The 22,615-nt window shown below is 48.4% G+C and overlaps 1 protein-coding gene across 3 annotated transcripts in view; it reads right to left on the reverse strand.

Annotated features, from left to right (window-relative positions):
- PAX5 (paired box 5) overlaps nucleotides 1-22,615 on the reverse strand; it is a 192,756-nt gene that overhangs the window by 45,443 nt on the left and 124,698 nt on the right. For all 3 annotated transcript variants that reach the window (XM_003940050.4, XM_074395049.1, XM_074395050.1), the window contains one exon: nucleotides 3,522-3,623. In XM_003940050.4, the coding sequence (XP_003940099.1) occupies nucleotides 3,522-3,623 (102 nt within the window). The remainder of the gene's footprint in view (nucleotides 1-3,521; nucleotides 3,624-22,615) is intronic.

Genomic DNA, 22,615 nt, shown 5'->3' on the forward strand with positions numbered 1-22,615 from the left:
TTGCGCTCAGCCCTGAAGGATAAAGCTGGATTCTGACAGGTCAAGGTGGAAAGCCATCCAAGAATAATCAAGGAACTGATGGGTGGGAGTCCAAGGTGTGCTGGGCACCAGAGAGCGGTTAGGGACGGGGAGGCTGGGAGAAGAGGCCAGAAAGGCAACTTGAGGCCAACCAGGGTGAGGGCCCCTGCTCTGCCGAAAGGTGGGCTCTCTCTGTTCTATAGGACAGTGTCGGGGGCAACGTCTGCAAAAACAGTGTGCACAGGCCCCCCAAGAAACAGATTTGGAAAGTTTGTTGGAAACAAGAGCTCCAAAGACCTGACCCTGTTTGGCCATTCAGAAGCAGGAACTAAGGGCTGTGCAGCTGCGCTTGGAACCCCAGCCCTGATGCCAGGCCTGGCACTACGTAAGTCCTGGGGGATGTAAGAGAAGAGACAGCAAGGAGGCCAGGCCAAGGGGAAAAGATGGGGGAAGAAGAGGCAGAGACGCGAAAGGCGAGAATGTAGGGAGAGAGGGAAGGAAGAGTCATGGGCTCCTGGGCAGCGGCTCCTCTGCCAAAGCGCTTGTTTTCCCCCCTCCACACTGTGCACCCTCCTCTGTGCCCAAGGACAGAATCCCATGGGACCCCGCAGTCACCCCTGTCCAGCTGCTGCCAGGCCGGCGAGGCTGTGCGCTGCTAAGGCCTATGATTCCTGCTGCCCCATTAATGGGCAAGGAGTCACCATCGGTTCCCACTGGAGGCTCTGCCAGGCCTGCACCCATGTGTGTCTTGAGCCTGGTAATGAGCGATGGGAGAATCCTGGGGGCCAGTGGACAGGCTCTATTTGGATAAACTTGGCAAAGTTCAGCTGCTTCTCTGAACTCAGCCACTGGGGTTTCCAGTGGGGAGCTGAGGACCAGCCCCGTAGCCTCGGCTTCACCACTGACTTGCTCTCAGAACAGGTTCCAGGCCTGTCCCTGCCCCTCTGCCATCACAGATGAGCTGGAGTTGACTGATTCAGAGAGCACACCCAGGAAACCCAGTGCGGAGAAAGAAGTGCTGCCCGGGTGTGGGGAGTGCTGGGAGGGAGGTAGAAGGGACCAAAGACCAGGGTTCGAGTCCTCCACCTGCAAGCTGCATAGCCCCCAGAAATTCCCTGGCTTCTCTGGGTCTTCTCTGGTCCTTTTGGAAAACAGGAATTACTCTCCTGACCCTGCCCGCCTTGTGGGGTTGTTGCATCATGGGACTCAGGGGAAGTCTGTGTTCTATAAGGCCCTACATAAACATGATAGGCCATTCATGGACACAGCTTGAGATCCATCTCCCAAGTGTACCAGGACTTTCTAAAGGTTGGAAAATGAGGAGCCAGGGTGGGGGGCAAGAGGAAGGGTGGTGTGTGTCCCACCACCTCTGTGATCTGCCGTGGGTCCATCCTTGCAGCAGAAAAGACCAAGGTTTTGCAGGCAGAACCTGGCAGGTCTCTCCGACATTGGCAAGGCCCAGGACAAGAGTACACACGGAGGCCATTTCCCATGTGTCTCATATTTAAAAGTCATCAATCAAGCTAGCAAACTGTTAAATGAAATATGCTCCATCCTCCTACCTTGTTAAACTCATCTTCAAAACAACCTGGAAGGCTAGGATCAAATGTAGAATTCTGGGCCTCCTTGGCGATCTGTGCCAGGACATGGCTGTTGGGGGAGCCCCCCTGGCTAGGATCCATCCTGCTGAGCTCTCCACGCCGGGCTCCTCATCACCATGCGGGGCCTTGCACATGCATGTGTGGACACCCAGCCCTCACATCCACCTCCGTCCACACTCCCGACAGAGAGCCAGCCCTCAGGCCCAGGGGTGCACACACCAGTGACATGGACTGGCTTTAGGAGGATGGCCCTGGGGAAGAGGCTTGGGCCTATTTGGGTAAGACTCCAGTGTGAGCTAGTAAGAGGGGTGTGGGCATGTCCCCTTGGCCCTGCAGGCTCTCCCAGTGTACGGGAGAGGGGGCATAGCTTCAGCAGGTCTGGAGTGGGGCCCTCAAGGGGTGGCTCCCTTATTTATTTATTTATTTCATTACTATTATTACTATCTTTTGAGACAGAGTCTCGCTCTGTCACCCAGGCTGGAGTGCAGTAGCATGATCTCAGTTCACTGTAACCTCTGCTTTCTGGGTTCAAACAGTTCTTGTGTCTCAGCCTCCCAAGTAGCTGGGATTACAGGTATGTGCCACCATGCCCAGCTTATTTGTGTGTGTGTGTGTGTGTGTGTGTGTGTGTGTGCGCGTGTGTGTGTGTATGTATATATATATATATATATATATATATTTTTTTTTTTAGTAGAGACAGGGTTTTGCCATGTTGGCCAGGCTGGTCTTGAACTCCTGGCCCCAAGTGATCTGCCCACCTCCATCTCTCATGGTGCTGGGATTACAGGCATGAACCACTGTGCCCAGCCTAAATACCCAGAGAGAGTCAAGAGTGTGTGTTAGGAGGAGATACAGCCCTTGGAGCCCAGGCCCTGAAACCAGCTGTGAGGCCCCTTGCAAATGACTCTACCTAAGAGACAGCATGGTGGCTGGAGTTACTAATAGCACATTGCATATTTCCAACAGCTAGAAGAGAGGTTTGTAATTGTTCTCACAACAAAGAAATGGTAACTATTTGAGGTAATGGGTATGTGAATTGGCCTGATTTGATCATTCCACAATGTATACACTGTCGAAACACCACATGTACCCTACAGATACACTGAATTATTAGTCTATTAAAAATTAAATTAAACTAAAATTTTTAGAAATAATTTTTTAAAGGAGACAATGCTAACTCATAACAGAAATGTAACAACATCCAATGGAGGCCTGATTTTCCCCTGATTTTTAGAAACATCTTTCAGAAAAGAATACTTTGGGTATTTTTGCTATGGGAATGCCCTTAACACCCAGGCAGCCAGCCCCGCTTTCCCCACACCACCCCATAACGCAAGGAAACGTGGTGGCCTCTTCTCCAAGTGTTTTAAAACTGACACCTAACTGGCCAGGGGTGATCAGGTTCCAGTGGCCACAGGGTGTTCCATTTAGAATGAAGTGACAACTCCACCATCCAATATCCCCAACCCCAAGGAGTAAGGCCACTGAGAGCACCCCAGAGCCTTCTGTTTGCTCATGTCACATGACTGTGTGGGAGAGAGAGGGTGGGGGCCAGGAAGGAGGGAAGCCTGGGGAGAAGGCCTGTTTCACACTGCGGGGTGACCTGCAGCCAGCCCCTGCACCCTCTTTGTTCAGACTCCCCACGTGGCCAAGGAGGCGCTGTTTGAGTGACAGTCAAAGACCCTCCCTGCTGCCCCCAGTGTCCTCCCTGGTACGGCTGCTGGCTGGTCCAGGGCCCACTGCAGGCCCAGCTGCGGAGAGCGCAGACCTCTGCCTGATTTATTCAGGACTGCTTCTCAGAAGCGTAGAGGTCACCCAGGCTGTTTAGGGGGATGCCCCCCCTCCCCCGCACCGAAACTCCATCCGTTGCCTGCTGCGGAGACGCCGACAGTGCAAACTCACCAGGCACCATCCCTGTCAGCGTCGGCGCTGAGTAGCTGCCCTGTCCAGCGGGGGGGACGTGTGGAGGGTACCCGGGGAGGGTCGTGCTCGCCAAGTCACGGCCTGAGGAATCAAAGCAACAAATCACAGGGTGAGCATCTCTGCGGCCAGCCGCTCATGTCCACAGCTCCCTGCACGCTTCTGCACATTTGTCACGTTTGGATGCTGAACGGCAGTGTGCCCTCAGCTCCCCCCTGTCGCTCACATGCGCTCTCACAAACACACATACACACACACACACATACACACACATGCACACATATCTCCAGCCACCCTGGCTCCACTCAGCAAGAACAGAGTCAGAGCTGTGGCCTGTCCCTGGGAAATCGGAACCTCCTGCCTGGGGAGGTGGGGCAGTGCAGGTGCCAGCACACTCCAGCCAGCTCTCCCTCCTCTGCTCCCCAAGAATGCCTGGAACCGCTGCACCTCCACACTCTTGCTTCTGCTACGTCCTCTGCACAAAGTCCCTCTTCCTCCAACTGCACACAGCCTGCCACCACCTGCCTTCAAAGACCACCTCAAATGCCTCCCTCTTCCTCTCCTCAGTAGCCCCCCATAGTGAAGAGGGGGCATATCTGCCTCAAACCCTATAGTCCCACATCTGGCCTATTACTGAATTCTTCCTTTTTTGGCATAGAGCTGTTTCTTCATTCAGCGAAGATACAGGAAGCACCTCCTGGTACCAAACACTTTCTGGCGCTGGGAGATGGAGGTTAAGGCCTCAGCCCTCAAGGCCTGCACACGCCCATGGGCGAGTGTCCAGCTTTTTGCAGGCCATTGTGCTTCTGACCATGAGTCCAGAGTGTCCACGTGTCTCTCAGCTGGGACACTGTCACCATTGCTGATTGGTTCCATCATGCAGAAGAAAATTCAATTGCACGGTTTTGATGGGTGTGCATGTTGGGGTAGAGGCCAGGAATACGTAAGGAGGTGCTGCCAAATCTGCCTCCTGAAAGATGGGGGGCATTATCCCAGTAGAAGGCTGCCTGGTACAAATGCTCACACCCTGCCTGGCTGCCTGCGTTGGATAAGAGAATGCTAAGAGGGAGGGGACTTGCCCAAGGATACTCAGCTGACCTGAGGCAAGGCTGGGACTGAGAGTCAGTCTCCTGCCTCCTGGGAGTGGATCCTTCCTTCAGTGGGGGGTTGCTCTCTGGCTCATTTCTGCACCCCAACAGTTTCTGCTGCTGTTACACATGCTTTAAAACCTTGATCCCTAGGGCAAAGGTTTAGATCCTCACCAAAGCACTCAACTCAAGAAGCCAGATAAAAACCAATAAAATGAATCCAGGAAAAGAAGGAGGAAGGAATCAACAAAATAAAAACAGAAAAGAATGAATTAGGGGCAGGTGCAGTGGCTCACACCTGTAATCTCAGCACTTTGAAAGGCTGAGGTCAGGGGTTCGAGGCCAGCCTGGCTAACACAGTAAAATTCTGTCTCTACTAAAAAAATGTATATGAATTAGCCGGGCATGGTGGTGCATGCCTGTAATCCCAGCTACTTGGGAGGCTGAGGCAGGAGAATCGCTTGAACCTGGGAAGCGGAGGTTGCCGTGAGCTGAGATGGTGCCACTGCACTCCAGCCTGGGCAACAGAGAGAGATTCCATTAAAAAAAGAAAAGAATGAATCAGGAAACAGAAAACCAGACAACAGTACATCAGTCAATAATTGTTATTTGAAAAGACCAGTAAAATACACAGATCTATCAAGATGCAACAAAAGGCACAGATAATCAAAATAAGGAATGAGCAGACAATATAACCAGAGAGGATATTTAAAAACATAAAGAAATATGCTCCACACGAATAAACATAGAAATCTCAACAAGGCACAATTTTCTAGGAAAACAAGAATTTCCAATAGTGATTCAAGAAGAGGCAGAGAATACTAACATCCCAATAATCTTAGAAGAAATAGAATAAAGTTTTGTTTTTTTGATTTTGTTTTTTTTTTTTTAAATAAGTGCCTCATCCATTTAGCTTCTTGGGAAAGTTTTTGTTTGTTATTCTTTTTGGTAAGTTCTTTTAAACCTTCAAGAGACACATACCTCTGTTATTAAATTGTTCCAGGATATATAAAACTAAGGAAATCTTCCCAATTCATTTTTCCAAGCTAGCATAATCCTGATCTAAAAACTTAACAAAGGCAGCACAAAAAAAGTTAAAAACTAATCTCACGATTTGTTAATATAGATGTAAAAAGTCTACTATCATAATGATTGGGAAATATTACAGAAAGAATAATGTACCATGACCAAATAAGTTTCATTCTAGGATGCAAGGATGGTTCAATATTAAAGCATTGTTCAGCACATCTTATTAATGTATCGAAGGAGGAAAATTACATGATCATATAAAATATGTGGGAAGGCATTGGCTAAATTCAATATTAATTCCTTATGATATCTCTTAGTAAATTTGATTTGAAATATATACTTTCTTGTTCTTATATTGATGCTACATCTAAAGTTAATATTGTACTTAATTGGCGAGATACTTGGAGAGTTCCTGTTAATGTCAAGAATATGTCAAGGAAACCTATTATCAATGTTATCACTGAAAATTGTTCTGAAAGTTTTAGCCAGTACAATAAGATAAGACAGAGACACAAGAGGAACACCAGGGGGCAGGGGAAAACCCAAGATTATAATTAGTTAAATAAGTCTCAGGCTTGGGAAATCATAAGAAAATTGGTTCATCTCCTAGAACCAATGGAAAACTTTGGTGAAACAGCCAGGTAATGGACTGTGTCAGCTCCAGCCTTGTGCGGGACTTGAGCAGCCATCATGCTGGAGGCTCATTCCGTTCTCAGGTTCCCCCTGCCAGCCCATCAGGATGGCAGTGTGCACTCAGAGGAGCTAGCACATGGCCACATACACTCTACAAATCACTCTGCCTCTGTGTTCCCATTACAGAGGGGCTCCTTTGCCTTGTCCATGGCTCCAGTTTTATGCAAGCCAAGTCCCTAGAAGCAGAGGCTTCACCTGTGCTACACCTACTCTCCTTGGACTAGTCATGAAAACAAAGGGCATGGGTTGTCACTTGCAAGGAAGGGAGAGAAGCTGACAGCTTTCTGTGTCCTCCCAGCCCCCCGAATTGCTCCAGTGTGCTAGGCACTGGTGTGGGCTGTTGAGCAGCATTATTTCACCGTAGCCTCGTGGCTTACAAAATTCCCAGCATAAACCTATGACACTGCGTGGGGAGGTCTCTGGGAGGCTGCAGCTCACCAGAGAAAGGAAGACAGTAGGGCACAGTGAGGAAGAATGTCAAGCCTGCCCAGGCTCATGTCCTTGATTTGCCACTTACTAGCTGTGTGACCTTGAGAGAGTCCCTTAATCATTCTGAGCCTCGGTTTCCTTATCTATAAATTGGGGATGATAGTAACCAACACTTATAGAGAGTAAACTGAGTTAGGCACACACATACTCACTCCTCACAATTACCCTATTAGAGAGCTGCTATTATCCCTGTTTTACTGAGAGGGAAACTGAGGCACAGAGAGTGTAAGTGATTTGCTCAGAGTCACACAGCTAGAAGATTAAAAAGCGAGGTTTCAAACCCAGCCAGTCTGGCTTGCAAACCTGCCCTCTCCGCCCCTGCCCTGTGCCATCTCTGCAGCCACACAGCAGCATACCTTCTTCACGAGGCTGTAGTAAGGACGCAGAGAGAAGATGTATGAGGGGCACACGGCACAGTGTGGAAGGTGGAATTACTGGCGCCAGTCCTTCAACCCACCCTCACCACCATCGGCTTGAAAAAGAAACCAAAAAGTAGGAAGGACACATATTAAACTGGTTTTAAAATAAATAAATTCAGTTTTATGAAAAACTGAAAGGAACCCTTTGCAGCTTTTCCTGCTGGAGCACGGTGGCCTACTCCGACCTTTAAGTTTAGGTTCAGCCGTGTGCCTTGCTCTGGCCAATGGGATGGAAGCAGACAGTCACCAAGCAGAAGCTTGTTGTGTGCTTGCATGGCTGGGCGCCCTTCTCCCTTACCCTGAGAATGTGTCCAGGCTAGCCTGCAGATCCAAGGAGGAGGGGGCGCATGTGGAGCAGAGGTAGATCCAACCTGTGATTGGGGCCCAGCCCACCCTGGGGCAGCCAATCCCCCGCCGACCCCAGGTGCACCAGCAAGAAGCAATGATTACTATGCTAAGACCTGAGGTTTGGGGGCGTCTGCTAAGCAGCAATGTTGTGGGAATTGCTGATTGACACAGATTTCATAAATGTCATCACTGTTCTCTACTTAAAAGCTTGCTGCCTGGAACCTCTAGGAACACCTATCCAAATCCAGGTAGAGGCTGTCCCCCACCCCCCGTTGGGGAACCCACTCTGAATTCAAGCCTCAGATCTGCTCTGAGGCCCATCAGAACTCTTCTGGCACCAAGCTGAAGAGTCTGTGACCTTGGAGGGCACAGGCAGTTTCACCCTCTCAGTCCCTTTCCTAACATGTCTCAGGCATCTCGCCAGGGTTGGGGGTGTTTAACAACCTGTCAACACAAGGCAGTTAAGGAGACGCTACTGCCCCTTCTTAGCTCTAATTCAAGCCTCTGGACTGGGATGGGAAACCAGATTTAATGCTTCTAAACATGCTGTGACCTCAAAGCTCACATTTCTTTCACATTTTTTTTGACCAAGGAAGAAATTATTTGTATCATTTGCAATGGCACTGAATGTTATTGATGGCCTGTAATAAGTTTGCAAATAACCAACTAAAATGAATCAATTTGAATTCCTCGCATAATTCCTCCTATTAACGGCATGTAAGCACATCTTGTCCAACTCATGCGGGGCCTTCTCTTATCAGGGAGAATAACCAAGACTTGGCTTTGCTTACTGTTAGCAAGGAGTCCAGGCAGAATTGTGAAACTCAAGACAAAGACCACTCCTCCAGAAGAGACACATTTGGTTTAAAATAACTCACTCGTTGGCAATCCTGCCAGGAAGGGGAAGAACTGGGACCTGGCCCTGTTGTACAGATGAGGAAACTGAGGCTTAGGGATGAGGTTTGCTTGGCCCAAAGTCACAGAGTAAGTGGTAGAACAGGGACTTCAACTCAGAACTCATAATTTCTACTTAAATGCTATTCTTGCAAGATTACTAAAAATGTTTCCCCTTGAGGGGACTAGCCTTCCCAGATGCTTAATCATTCTACAAAGTCTTTATAATTAATACTGTGATACTAGCACCTGAAGACAAAGACCAATGGAATAGAATGTAAAATACAAAAAAAAGGCCCCAAAGATCCAATCTATATTGGATTCCAGACCCAATAATCCAGTGTATAGCTTATACGGAAATCCAGCACACAATGAAGGTAGGATCTCAAATCACTGGGGAAAATATGGACATTTTCTAAATGGTTTTAGGACAATGGAGAGTCATCTGGGAAAAAAAGATAAAATAGATCAATTCTTCCTACCTTATAAGAATGAACTACAAATAGATCTGTGAAATAAATGTAAAAAATAAATAAATAAAACAAGAGGAAAACACAGGTGAATTCCTTTCTAATCCAGGTGCAGAAAGACTTTCTAACTATGACTCAAAACCAGATACACATACGACTGCAAAAATTAACTCGTCGGGGGTGGGGAGGTGGGGAGAGAGAGCATGGGGAGAAATGCCAGATATAGGTGATGGAGAGGAAGGCAGCAAATCACACTGCCACGTGTGTACCTATGCAACAATCTTGCAAGTTCTTCACATGTACCCCGAAACCTAAAATGCTATAAAATAAATTTTAAAAAAATTAACTCAAAAAATGAATCAAAGACTTAAATGTAAGAGTTAAAAACACAAAATTCTTAGAAGAAAATGTGGGCATAAATCTTCATGACCTTGGATTTGGCAATGGTTTACTGGATATGACACCACCGACAACAAAATAGATACACTGGACTTCATCAAAATTAAAAGTTTTTGTTCTTCAAAAGATGCCACCAAGAAAGTGAAATGATGACCCACGGAATGGGAGAAAATAATTGCAAATCGTACATCTGATAAAAGGCTTGTATCTAGAATATATAAAGAACTCTTGCAGCTCAACAATAAAAGACAAACAAATTTTTAAATGAGCAAAGCATCTAAATAGGCATTTGTCTAAAGGAAAATAAATGAAATGGCTAACAAGCCCATGAAAAGATGTTCAACATCATTAGCTCTCAGGGAAATGCACATCAAAACCACAATAAAACACCACTTCACACCCACTGGGAAAGTTATAGTCAAAAAGACATTGTCACAATCATTGGCAAAGACAGGGAAAATGGGAACCCTCAAACACTGCTGGTAGGAATGTAAAATGGTACAGCCACTTTGGAAAAGTCTGGCAGTTCTTAGACACAGAGTTACCATGTGACCCAGCAATTCCCGCTCCTAGGTGTATACCCTATATGTCCACGTAAAAACTTGTACACAAATGTTCAGGGCAGCATTATTCAGGATAGCCAGAGTGGAAACAACACAAATACCCATCAATTGATGAATGCATAAAGAAAATGTAGTATGTCCATACAACGGAATATTTGGCAATAAAACAGAGTGAAATACCAATACATGCTAAGGTAGTAACATTCATAATGAACTTGAAATGACTATGCTATGTGAAAGAAGCCAGTCACAAAAGACTGGCTTTTAGTGTATGAATACATTCACATAAACATCCAAGATAGGCAAATCTACCGACAAAAAGTAGATTCGTAATTGCCTAGGGCTGGGGCTGGGGAATGAAGAGAAAGGAGTGACTGCTAATGTGTGTAAGGCCTTTTGGAGGGGTGGAAAAATGTTCTAAAACTGATTGTGTTGATGACTGCACAACTCCTCGGTTATACTAAAGACCACTGAATTGTATACCATTAAGATGACTGAATTGTATGGTATGTGACTTACAGCTCATTTAATGCTATTACTTTTAAATTACCATCTATTGTCACCATCATCTTGAAAAAGAAATGGTAATTTGACACCAAAAATGTAAGGAAGACATAACATTAAATAATACTAAATCAATTTATTTTTAAGCCAAATAAACTTACTTTTATGGGAATAAAGATACAATGAAGATATGTTATACAGTAGAGATTAAGACACCGGATTACTTAGCAATCAAAAACTCTTGGCTGGTAGAAACAACAATAAGCAAAGTCAAAAGATAAATGACAAATTGGGAGAAATTATTTGCAGCATATACCACTGATAAAGGTCTGCTATGCCTGTGTATGAACAACTTGTAAATACTGAAGCCGAAAGATTGTTAAAATCTCACATAAAAATGGGCAAAACATATGAACATAAAACTCGACACAAATACAAGTATATACATATGACAGGTATATATACAAAACAGCCCTTAAATGAATTGAAAAGATGCTCAGTTTCACTCATAATGCCAGGCATGCAAGTTAGTTGTAAAATGGTACAAACCCCATGTGGAGGGAAATGTGGCAATATCAAACAAAAATACACATGCATTTCCCCTTTGAACAAGGAATCCCACATCTAGGAATTTACCCTGAATACACACATACCTTCAACGATACATAAACACGTACGGACAAGGTTATTTGTCGCGGCATCATCTGTTAACTGCAAACTATTAGAAATGATGTAATCCCAAACATCGGGAGCTGGGTGAATAAACAGTGGTACATACACACATGGTACTGCACTCCTGCATAAGAGAATGAGGAGCTGGCAGGCCTCAGCATGGGCAGGTGAAGCCCAGGAGCTGCTTCCCCAGCCCCCTGTGGAAGGTTGCCATCCTCTCACCACCTCAGGTCAGAACGCTTAGGGAAGTGTAAGGTCAGGTTCCCAATGAGGAATAGAAAGCCGTGTGGGGACTGTGGAGAAGGGACAAAAGTAGACTATTGGTCCCAGGAGGTGAGTGAGTTTGGAATGCTCACTAGGCAAAGAAATAAAGGGAAGGTATAAAGTCTCAGGCTGCATCTGGGGAGACGGCAGGCTGGGCAGAGGCAAGCTATGGCTGACGCTGGTGGCAGACCTGGACTCCAGAAGGCAGACCCGCCCCCCCCCCCCCCCCCCCCCCCCCCCGGGGAGGAGACCTCTAACCAGCTCTGCAGGCGGCAGGCTTGGTGGGGCATGAAGTCACCCACATCTGCTGTCTCTTTCACACAGCCTCCCCCGTTGCCTCCAGAGCCAAATCTAGCCCCCTGAGCCTGGCAGGGAGGGGTGGAATTTGGAGTCACACAGGCTTGGCTTCAAATCGTAGCTCCACCACTTACTAGCTGTGTCACCTTTGGCAGGTAATACAATGATCTGAGCCGTGGGCTTTCTTTGATAATTGGAAAAAGAGGGTATTTATTGGAAGCGTAACAATGGCACTCTCTGTAACAGGATTAAAACATGTCTGCAAATTCTTTGTTACCCTTCTCATGGAGAAGTGAAGTCTCTGACCCTGTACCCTGAATCTGGGCCACCTTGGTGACTGGTCAACCAACAGAGCTCCAGCCTGCTTGGAGGTTCCCACGAGCCAGGCCCTGGCCAGGCACTTTCATGTCTTGCCTCATTCAATCCAGCAACCCCATAAGGTTGTGGTTATAATTCCCATTTCTCCCAAGTAGTTGATGTGCCCAAGGTTACACAGATAATAATAATAATAATAATGGCAACAGCTAATATTTGTGTAGAATTTCCTGTATGCCAGACAAGGCTCTACCCTAGGGAGTGTTCTAAACACTATTCACTGTGCTTTACAGATATTGATTCACTTAATCCTCAGAAACTCTATAAGGTGAGCCCTATTGTTATCCCCATGTTACACATGTGGAATCTAAAACGCAGTGAGATTAGGCACCTGCCCAAGCTCCTATGGCTGGTCAGAAATGAAGCCTTATCTGAATGGTGGCATTCTGGCACCAGATTCCTTCACATTACCCCAACACTGGGCAGGCATCCTTCTCTTGCTTCTAGACTGGAAGTCCCCAGAGAACAAGAACTGCTGTCACCCCTCCTTCCCTTGCACTGGCCTGGTGCACAGTAGGTGCTCAGAAAATGTTTGCCAAGATAAAATTCATCAAATGACATTGGTTCTGCTCCTCGGAAGGAACTATGGTTCCCGGTGCATCAACGTCTCAGAAAAGCCCTTCATCATGAGCACCACAAAATAACTAGGCCTGATTTATCAGTTTTTGCTTAGATGCAACTTTTTCTTTTTCATAGAGCCCATTTCTAGGTAGGCTTTCTCTATGTACACTAATGGGGGGGAATGTGAATCCAATTAACTTCAAATTTAGCTCATAATGAACTTATCTCATTTTGCTACCAGCTCGGTTCTCATCGTGTGGCAGTAATTAACCACTGGGGGTTGTCACTCCCAGACACATGACACAGAAATCCTCCCAGTCCTTCGCTTCAAACCCTTGCAGAATTCATTACCCTGACAGTGTGAAAACCCTTCACTTTGAATACCACAGGGCACCAACCAAACTCCCCCTCCATCTACCTGACTGTGTGTGTGAGTGAGAGAAAGAAGGACGCAAGCCATCGAGCAGCCATTAATTATGTGAACAAGAGGGGATGTGGGGGCAGGATGCTGGCAATGGCTTGATGGCCCAAGAGGGTGTGCCAGCCTTGACAGCCCTGGGGCAAGAGGTCCCGCCCAGAGGAGGGAGACTAGAGCACACAAGGCCCAGGCTATAAGGGAATATGGTGGGGCTGGCTGGGAAAGGCAGAGGCCTTTGCGAACCAGCAGATTTTATCTGCTGGAGAAGTCCAGGAAGCCTGCACACTCCAGGCAACACTGATTGCTGTGTGACCTCAGGTATACTCCACCTCCTCTCTGGGCCTTGGTTTTCCCATCAGAACACTCAAGCAGTGGAAACAGATGGCCTCTGAGGGTTTTTTCCACAGCAACATTCTGTAAGTCAGTGGCATCATTTCACCCCCATGTTGATGGAAAAGAAGGCGGGTGTTGATTCCCATAGAGACAGATATGGCAGCGCCTGCTTGCGTGGCCTCCACACTCTCACATACAGTGTCAGACTCCCTGGAGCCCCTGAGTTAAACCCAGGTGAAAGGAGGCTAAGCATAAGGGACTTACAGAAGGAGATGGGAGTGGTCAGCCTGCAAATGAAATAAAATCTTCATATTAGGCCAGGCGTGGCAGCTCACACCTGTAATCCCAGCACTTTGGGAGGCCAAGGCAGGAGGATCACCTGAGGTCAGGAGTTTGAGACCAGCTTGGCCAAAATGATGAAGGAGTGTCTCTACTAAAAATACAAAAATAAGTTGGGCATGGTGGTGTGAGCCTGTAGTCCCAGCTACTCAGGAGACTGTGGCAGGAAAATTGCTTGAACCTGGGAGGTGGAGGCTGCAGTGAGCCGAGACTGCACCACTGCACTCCAGCCTGGGTGACAGAGCGAGACTCCATCTCCAAAAAACAAAAAAACTTCATTTTATATACTGTTCACTTTATATTTGTACAAGAGTTATGCTTTTAATTTGTTCTGGAGTATATTTTGACACCTGTTGTAGGAAAAGGTGAGCCATGCCAGAGACAACAACATGAGCTGAAGATTTTCAACAATCTCCAAAGCAGATGACAGTGAACAACTGCCACCTTAGGGAGAGGGGGAGAAACAGCCCAATACCCAGGACTTGGGGCGGGGATTAGTCCTGCTACACACGTGGGTGGGTGTGTACACATCATGCATACGCCGCCAGGCTCATTCGTTCCAGCTGGTGTTTGAAGTGTGTGACAGTTTGAACAGGGCTGCTCTGGAGTCTCCCTTTGTCCAGACCTGCCACTAGCAGAGGGTGTGCTGCTGGCGGTAGCTGCGGAGGGGGCATATTTCACCCAGAGGGGAAGGGTACTGGGAATGGTGATGTAACAGCCTACCTCTGCCTGCAGACAATGGATGTGCTAATTGCAGATGAGCTGTATCCAGTCATTAAAGGGGATCTGGCAGGCTCCTAATGACAGGTTTATTAGCCATTAGTTTGGGTGGTGTTATTGACTTAGAAATAATAACCCAAAATTTCTTTTCCCAAAATTACCTAATCCTTACTTTTAGCTAATTCTGACTGACCTCTCTCTAAGCGCCCTGGCTAAAGATCTAATCTGGATTTGCAGAGGAGGAAGACAATCTGAGAACCCACTAACCAGGGCGCTGTTGACTTTGCTAACCCTCCTCATTCCTTCTCTGAGCTGACCGCACCACCTCCCTGGAACCTCTGGAACTATCAGACTGTGTTTATATTTTGGAAGCGTGTTTGAATTTCATCTGCCTGGCATTTTAGAGCAGACGCTGGGACTCAGTCAATATTTCCATGCACATCTATGACACAATCCCCCTAGAACCAGCAACTGTTGATCCAACTTAATGAAATGACAAAGGCAGGGTTCTAATTAGGAAAGCAGCAAAGCAGCTCTACCACGCTCTGGGCCTCCCTGCCAGGACGGGCGCTGCTCCAGAGACAGGAGGAAGGCAGTATTTATGTCACAAGGATTCCCAGGGCAAAGTGGGCTAGCTCATGACTTCATTCATTCATTCACTCATTCATGCATTATCTGACACTAAGTTCTAAACACCGTCCTGAGTGCTCTAGAGGATAAATCAGAACAGTAACAATAACAACCAAAACAACAGCAACTATCCTTTATACAGCTCTTAGCACCAAGCACTGTTCTAAGCATTTTGTATGTATTATCTCATTTAAGTACCACAGCCACTCTGGGAGATATCATCAATCTTACAATCCCCAGTTTGCAAATAAGGTACTCAGCTCCTAGGAGGTAAGCTGGATGCATGCTGAGGCTGACTTCAGAGCCAGTCACTCCCGCCTCACACACACAATTGTTTCAATAGGTGAATCACAAAATTCAACATGCACCCTCCCCTGTGACCAGTCAACTTCTAGGACTTCATCTATGGAAACACACAGGAAAATACACCAAGATATTTCATGGGAAGGAGGGAAGGCAGCAATCTTTATTGCTGGGATAAGTAAATTATGATACTTGCCTATGATGGAATATTTATTATACAGTTTGGAGAAACAATGAGGTAGATTTGATTGTGGAAATTGTAGAACGATCTCCAAGTACAATGCTAAGTGAATAGAAAAGTGCAAAAGAATACTATGGACAGTATAATTCCATCTGTGCTAGCAGAAAGAGGATAAAATCTGGAGGCTGATAGAGGCATTAAAATGTTACTGAAAATATACAGAAGACACTGCTAACTGTGGGGAGAGGGATTATAGATGGGAGGGCTTAGACTGGGGGTGGGAGATTTATTTTTCATTTTCTATTTTTCTGTATGACTTGAATATTTAACCACATGCATGTATTACTTTTTATTCCAAATTAACTTTTTGATTTAAAATTAACATTTTCTTAAAACCAGACACAGTCTGTGCCCAAGGGGCTCACTCACAGTCTGGAAGAAGAGTTGATAATGAACCAAGATTTGTGAAGCGCAGTTGCCCCTGCCCCCACTGCAGCCGCTCTCGGGCCAGGATGTCGTGGAAGGAGCGTCTCGCTTTCAATGACAGCATCATGATGCCAGCAGCACCTTGGTCAGGTCCCATATTCAGAGATCCTGGCCCCACCAGGCCTCTCCCAGGCCAGCATCCAGCCCTCCGTGGTGGCCTGCCCTACTGATCCGAAATGCACCGCCAACAATCTCAGTGCCTGCAGTCCGGCTATGAGTAGCCAAAAGTGGGCACCAAGCCTGTCCCTAAGTCATTCCTGGCATCAACTCTGGCAGGCTGGGAAGGACTCAGGGACAGACTTTACACCCGTTTTTATTTTCACAGAGTTCCAACGAGCTCAGTGGCTTGGCTTCCCAGCCCCCAGCAGATTAAAAACAGCAAAATTAGAGAGAGAGAGACTTATAGGGCCAGGAAACTGACATTAGGAAAAGTGACAGGTGGCAGGTAGGCAGCAAGGACGGAGACAGGAAAGCAATATAATCAGACGTAAGCAGTCCAAGCTTTGATAGTCTGGGGCGGTTGGTGGAAGAACAAACCACCTGCTTACAGACGTGCAGGGGCTTTGCTACTGTATCAGGCAAGGTTCAGCAATGCTGGTTCCCAAAGATGAACCTTTGTCATCAGAGGAAGGTGATGGCATGTCACTTCAACATGATAATATGCATCTCTTATCCAAGAAACTGATATAACAAATCAGTGTTTGACAAACCTATGTAATCATAATTAGTGGGTGGAGAAAGCCCAGCTGTCCATCTGGGTCCAGAGTGGCTCCCTGGAGGGCACCTGGGCAGTGCATGGCGAAAGAAAGACCTCCAGGAGGTTAGCTGCTGATCGAGACCCACCATACCCCTACTCCTGGGTTTGATGCATCTCCATGCCAAGCCATCTCCAAACTGGCTGGCAGACATAGAAGATAAACCCAAAGATGCCTCATGTTTCAGCATCACAGAGTCCTGGGGATGAATCGAAACTTGGAGGTCACCCCATGTCCTCCTGCCTGGAGCTGGCGGTATTTCCATCACATGTTTGCATAGCACCTCTTGCCCACCCTGGGTAGGAGCCGCTAATTCAGAACATACCTGCCAAATTTAATGGTTGGGAAAATCTCCCTTCCTGGGAGATAGATTTTATGCAAACCAGATGATTGCTAAATGAAAAAATGGAATAAATAAATGAATGCACAGAAAGGACAGAGTTCTCCAGAATGGCCTTCTTAATCTGGGGTTGTTAAATCTCTGTAAACGGGGGCAGTGTGTGATGGGACAAGAGCCACAGGGCTGGTGGTCTCCACTCAGATCCTGGCTCCACACTTACTAGCCATGTGATCTCCAGCAAGTCGTTTCGCCTCTCTGTGTGTCAGTTTTTGCATTTGCAAAATGAGAATAATCCTATCTTCCTTGTAGTGCTGTCACATGGATTAAATTAACAAATACAGGTAAAGCCCCTAGCACAGGGCCCAGCACAGAGGGAACACTCAATAATGCCACCATTGTTAACCTCCCTCACTCTACAGCCACCTTCAGTCCATGCCAAGAGCACGGCCAGATCCGGCTTTGAAAGCGCAGCTCTGTTCACATGGAGCTGCTGTCAGAAATCCTCGATGGCTCCCCACTGCTTACACAGCAAAATCCACACGCAGCTAAGAGCCTGGGCTTGGAGGGCTCAAATCCCAGCTCTGCCGCTTACCAGCTGTGTGACCTTGGGCAGGTGACCCAGCTTTCCTTTCCTCATCTGTCTAAGGGAGGAAGAAGGGAACCGCACAGCTCTTCTCTGATGGAGTGATGGTAAGGGCCAAGTGAGTGAGACAGCTCTGGTAACACAGGTAGGCTGGTGACCACGGCCCACTGACTGCACCTCCCTACCACATGCCTTCATTTGTGCTGAGCCTCTGCCAGCTCCAGGATCCGAATAAAACATGGGGTCAAGATGGGAAAGAGAGAGGTATAGAAGGAAGCAGTCCTGTGCACAAAGGCAGAAGCCTCTGGAGCAGCTCACCCCCATATCTGTGTGCGCCCCCGAATCCGCTGAATGCATGCACGAGAAATGAAGGATGGTGGCCACACGGGGCTCTTTCCATCTGCCAGAAACTCTTCTAAATGCCTTACTTGCGTTACCTCATTTGGTCATTGGAACAATCCCATGAGGTAGAAATGATTGCTATTATTATTGTTGTCATTGTTAAGAGGCTCCGCTTAGCAGTGAAGGGCTAAGGTCTGGGAAACAGACTCTTTGTTTTATAACCTTGGGCAAGATGACACCTCAGTGTTCTCATCTATAAAATGGGGATAATTATACCTCCTTAGACTGTTTAAAAGTATTCAAGACTCAATGGACGTAAAGCACTTAGGAAGCCGCCAGACCCATGTAAGTGCTCCCAAATATCAGTGATTACCTCTGACGCCCGTTACTGCCACCAAGGTACAGAGGAGGCCATGGAGGCTGAGAGAAGTGAAGTAACTTACTCAAGGTTGCATAAGTAGAAAACGAGACAGGTTGGGGGGGTTCTGGGATTAGAAACCCTAGCAGTCTGTGCTCTTAACCACCAAGTTCCACTGGGCAACACCCTTCCTGGGGGTCAAATCTAGGATGGGTTTGCAATGAAGCCAGGCATGGTGGGAGGGACCTACTGGACCTTTCAAGCTAAGGGGTAAGGTCAGGGCTGGGGGACCAAGTGCAAAGCCCGTGGTGGCACAGCCAGCCCTGCGCTTGGAGTCAGAAAGCCCTGCACTTACTCACTGTGCCCTCAGGCAGGTCCTCTTTCTTCTCTAAATATCCTCACCTGTGCACCCAATGCCCATCCCCATCAGTGGCGGGGTGGGGGGGGGGGAGGGGGGAGATAAGCTAACGCTGCAGACCCTGGAGGAATCCACAGTTACCGGCTTCTCTGCTCTTTGTCCACATCCGGCTGACAGCTCATATTATTTTAAGAAAAAGTCAATAGGTAAGTATCCAAGCCTCTGATAGGCTTCTGATTTCTTGTAAAGGGACTGAGGCCCATCATGAATCCTAAACCAGTGCCTTGGCTGATCCAGGGGGTAACGGGATAGTTGATGTCAGTGTCAGGCTTGGAACCAAGAAAGTCCAACCAGATAAGGCTGATATTTTTGCAACACCGGCTCCTACACCTCCAATTGTTTTCCCACAACAAGCAGCATGGAGGCCCGTAAGAGACAGTCAGGCTGAGCAGGTGCACTGCTTGCTGGGGAAAACCGAGCCCATCCCACAGAGGCACCTCCCAGGGTGCACAGCAAATTAATGTGCTGCAGAGAACATGCATTAAATTGTGCTGCTGGGCTGGCACTGCAGGCTACCAGAGTGCCGGCCCATCCCTCTCCAGCCCTCCCTTCCCTGGGAAACAGATCAGGTGCCAGGGCTAAACTATCTCACAGAATCATTGGCTGCTTCTGCGAACCACCAGCCTAGCTCAGGCTCTTGCTTGCAAGCCAATGCTGGTTCTGGGTCTCGGTTTCCCCCTTTGTAAAACACGATTGATTACTCCTGCCCTGCCTCCCTCATGGGCTACCGGAGCCCCAGATGGGATCGTAGAAGTGAAAGTGTTTTGTACAGTGCAGGGGTAGGGAAGCCACTAAACAGGGAGCACCATGTGGGGACAGGTACAAGAGCCAGTCAGCCCTGGGTTCAAGTTGTCCACAGATGGGGAAACTGAGGCTCTGAGAGGTGAAGGGTCCTGCCCAAGCTGTCACATGCAGCAAAGAGCAGACTTGAGATTCTGTTTCTGCAGACAGACTGCAGACTTCCTGGAGGAGGAGGCACTGAAACAGGGCTTTGGTGGGTGGGGTTCCTCCAAGAGGACCCAGAAGGGGATTCAGGCTGAGCTGGGGCAGGGTGGGCAGTGCAGCGGGTGTCTAACTGCTGCCTCCTATGAGCCTCGAGGGGCGCATGTGCCTGGGACTCAGCCTGAGCTTCCCTGAGTCCAGGCAGCAGCTGGGGGTAAAGAATGAGGGCTGCGGTCCCAGAGGTGGGAACCGAGAGCCGGGCTGAGCAGAGGACACACATGTCTGTGAGCTGCCTTCATGCTGGCTGCAAAACTAGGGCAGAATCAAGGAGCACAGAAGCTCAAAGGATGCTAAAGGTCAATCAGTTTGGGAGGGGGGGTCGATCTGTTCCCCTGAGCCCCCAGGGGGCCCTCGGGGACCTCTGGGGCTCCCACTCTTTCAACCAGTGAACCTCATTTCTAACTAGTTTACATCAAGCTTCCCAGGAAGATTCATCTGAATAAAGGTTTCTATACACACACGCGCACGCGTACACACACACACAAGCAAGAAAAAAACCAAAACCTTAACATTTGTTTAAAAAAAAAAAAAAAAAAAACCACAAATTGCCTATTCTGCAGGTGAGAAGAAGAAACCCCTGCAAGGGCGGGGTCTTGCCCGAGGGCTGTGCACAGCCAAGTCTGGGTCCTGGACTGGGTATGGATCCCGATCCAGGTTTCCTTTCCCAGGTTTTTTCTGTGCCTTTCCCGCCCTTCCCTCTCTCTTCACAGAACACCTCTCAAGCTCAAGGAACTGATTCTCAAATTTTCTTCCTGTAGTCCACGGTGCTTACGTCCCTGATGGAGAGAATTACGACACTTGCTTTTGTGAGTGGATCTAAAAATGCCAGCATCTGCTTGGGCTCTGCAGACTTGGCCAAAGTCAGCCATGTCCCTGGAGCCCTGGAGACGGGACTGAGCCCTCCTTGAGCTTGACGGTCAGGGCCAGGTAGGGGGAACACACACAGAAATCGGACGTCACAGAATTTGTCACTGACGTTCTCCTTCTGTGCTACCAGCAAATGCCTGTGCCTTGATGAGCCTCGCTTTACAAACCTGAAAATGGGAACAATCGCCCTTGCTCGGTCTCCCAGGGTTCGTTCCTGGGCTTTGGAAATGGAGGCTGGAGACGGGGAGGGAAGCAAATGAGAAAGAGGAAGAAGGCAGTCTTCTGGTTAAAAAAAAAAGAAAGAAAATAGAAACATTCAAAAGTGCAATTCAACGTAGCATGAGCTTTAGTGTTAAAGCCAGCCCAGCCAATTGCATATTATTTATGTGGCCTCAGGCAGTTTAATTTCTGTCCCTCAGTTTTCTTGTCTACAAATTGGGGCTAGTGGCACTATCTACGCAGTGTTGTTTGAGGTCTGAGCCCCATTGCCCAGAGAAGGAGGCGCGTGGGGTCTGGATTCACATGGGTAAAGGGCTCTCTTCTTCCCTCCGGCCTCTGGGCCCCAGGACCCCAGCAACCCCTCCCATCATAGGCTCCTTCTGCCCCAGCCACCCCCACCAAATTGAAGCTCACTGGGCAGGAGGACTAGGAGAATTAAAACATGCAATCAAACAGCTTCTTGACGGGAAATGCTTTGGAAATTTTCGGCTCCATTTACTTCTCAATCTAATTTTGTCCTCGGATGCACATTATGCGCGAGATGGGATCTCATGTGGTTTGCCCGCTCTCCGAACACCAGCAGGAGGCACCCGGCATCTTGATTGCAGCTCCCGGCTCTCCTCCCCGTGTGAGGGGTATAATGAGGGCACCCAGCAGGCTCGGGGGGGGGCGCCCCTGGGCAAGAAGGCCTGGCTCGGACATCCTGGCACCCACTGGCCCAGCCTCTCCCACCAACACCCCTGGGCAGGGTCTGGGGCTGTCATCCACAGCCAGCTCCAGCCACACCGCAGACACCCATCGCACTGCCACCCACCTGAATCCCTGCCTGGCTCCAGCTACCTCTGATCCATGGGGACCTGCACTCCTTGGCTCCCCATCGCCTCTGGATCAAGTCCAGACCCCTCTCCTCCTGCCTTTTCCCAGGCAACCCTGCTGGAGTGGTATCGGTTCCAGCATCCCCACCAGTACCACAACCCTAAATAGCTTGCTTTCCCCCAGCTTGCCTCCATGCCTTAGCGAATTTTGCCAGTGTCCTGGCAGGTACCAGGCAGACAACACCAATGTCATCTTCTGTGAAAGACCCCCCAGATGCCCTGGCCCTGTCCCCCACAGTCCCATGCTCCCTCTTCAGTGCTCTGAGAGCTGTTGCGCACAGCTCCACAGCCCGGCACGCGTCAGACTGCTGGGACAGCTGTCTAGTAGAAGATGCTAGACCTAAACCTTCTGGTGCAGGGACTATGTCCTGTTCACCTCTGTTTCCCCATGGTGCCTGTCATAATGTTTGGCGCAGAGCTGACGCCAAACCAATGCTTAGGCTTATTCTTTCTTTCACTCAGAAAACATCTCGCAAGCTACTCCTCCAGCCCCAGCCTGCGCTCAGTGCTGGGGATTTCATGCCCATAAGGACAGGAACCTTTTTCTTTGGGCCCCATTAGTGTTACTTTCCATCCTCTCCACCCAGAAAAGCCACCAGCCAAAGCCCGGAAGCTACCCAAGTGCTAGCCAAAGGGAAGTGCCTGCCAGCCAACCCCCAGGGCTGCGGGGCCGGGGCCGGGCCGCCACATCCTTACTTTGTCCTTCTCCCTTACTTCTTTCCAGTCCAGGCATCCACTGCAAGTCACTCAAGTCCTGAAAGACAGCCCCAGCCCCACGGCCTCCTGGTTCAGCCTCCTCTCTTCACCAGGGCCTTCCCAGAGCTTCAGGCCTCAACTGCCAC

This window comes from Saimiri boliviensis, chromosome 2, assembly GCF_048565385.1.
Source record: "Saimiri boliviensis isolate mSaiBol1 chromosome 2, mSaiBol1.pri, whole genome shotgun sequence".
Taxonomy (NCBI): Eukaryota; Metazoa; Chordata; class Mammalia; order Primates; family Cebidae; genus Saimiri; species Saimiri boliviensis.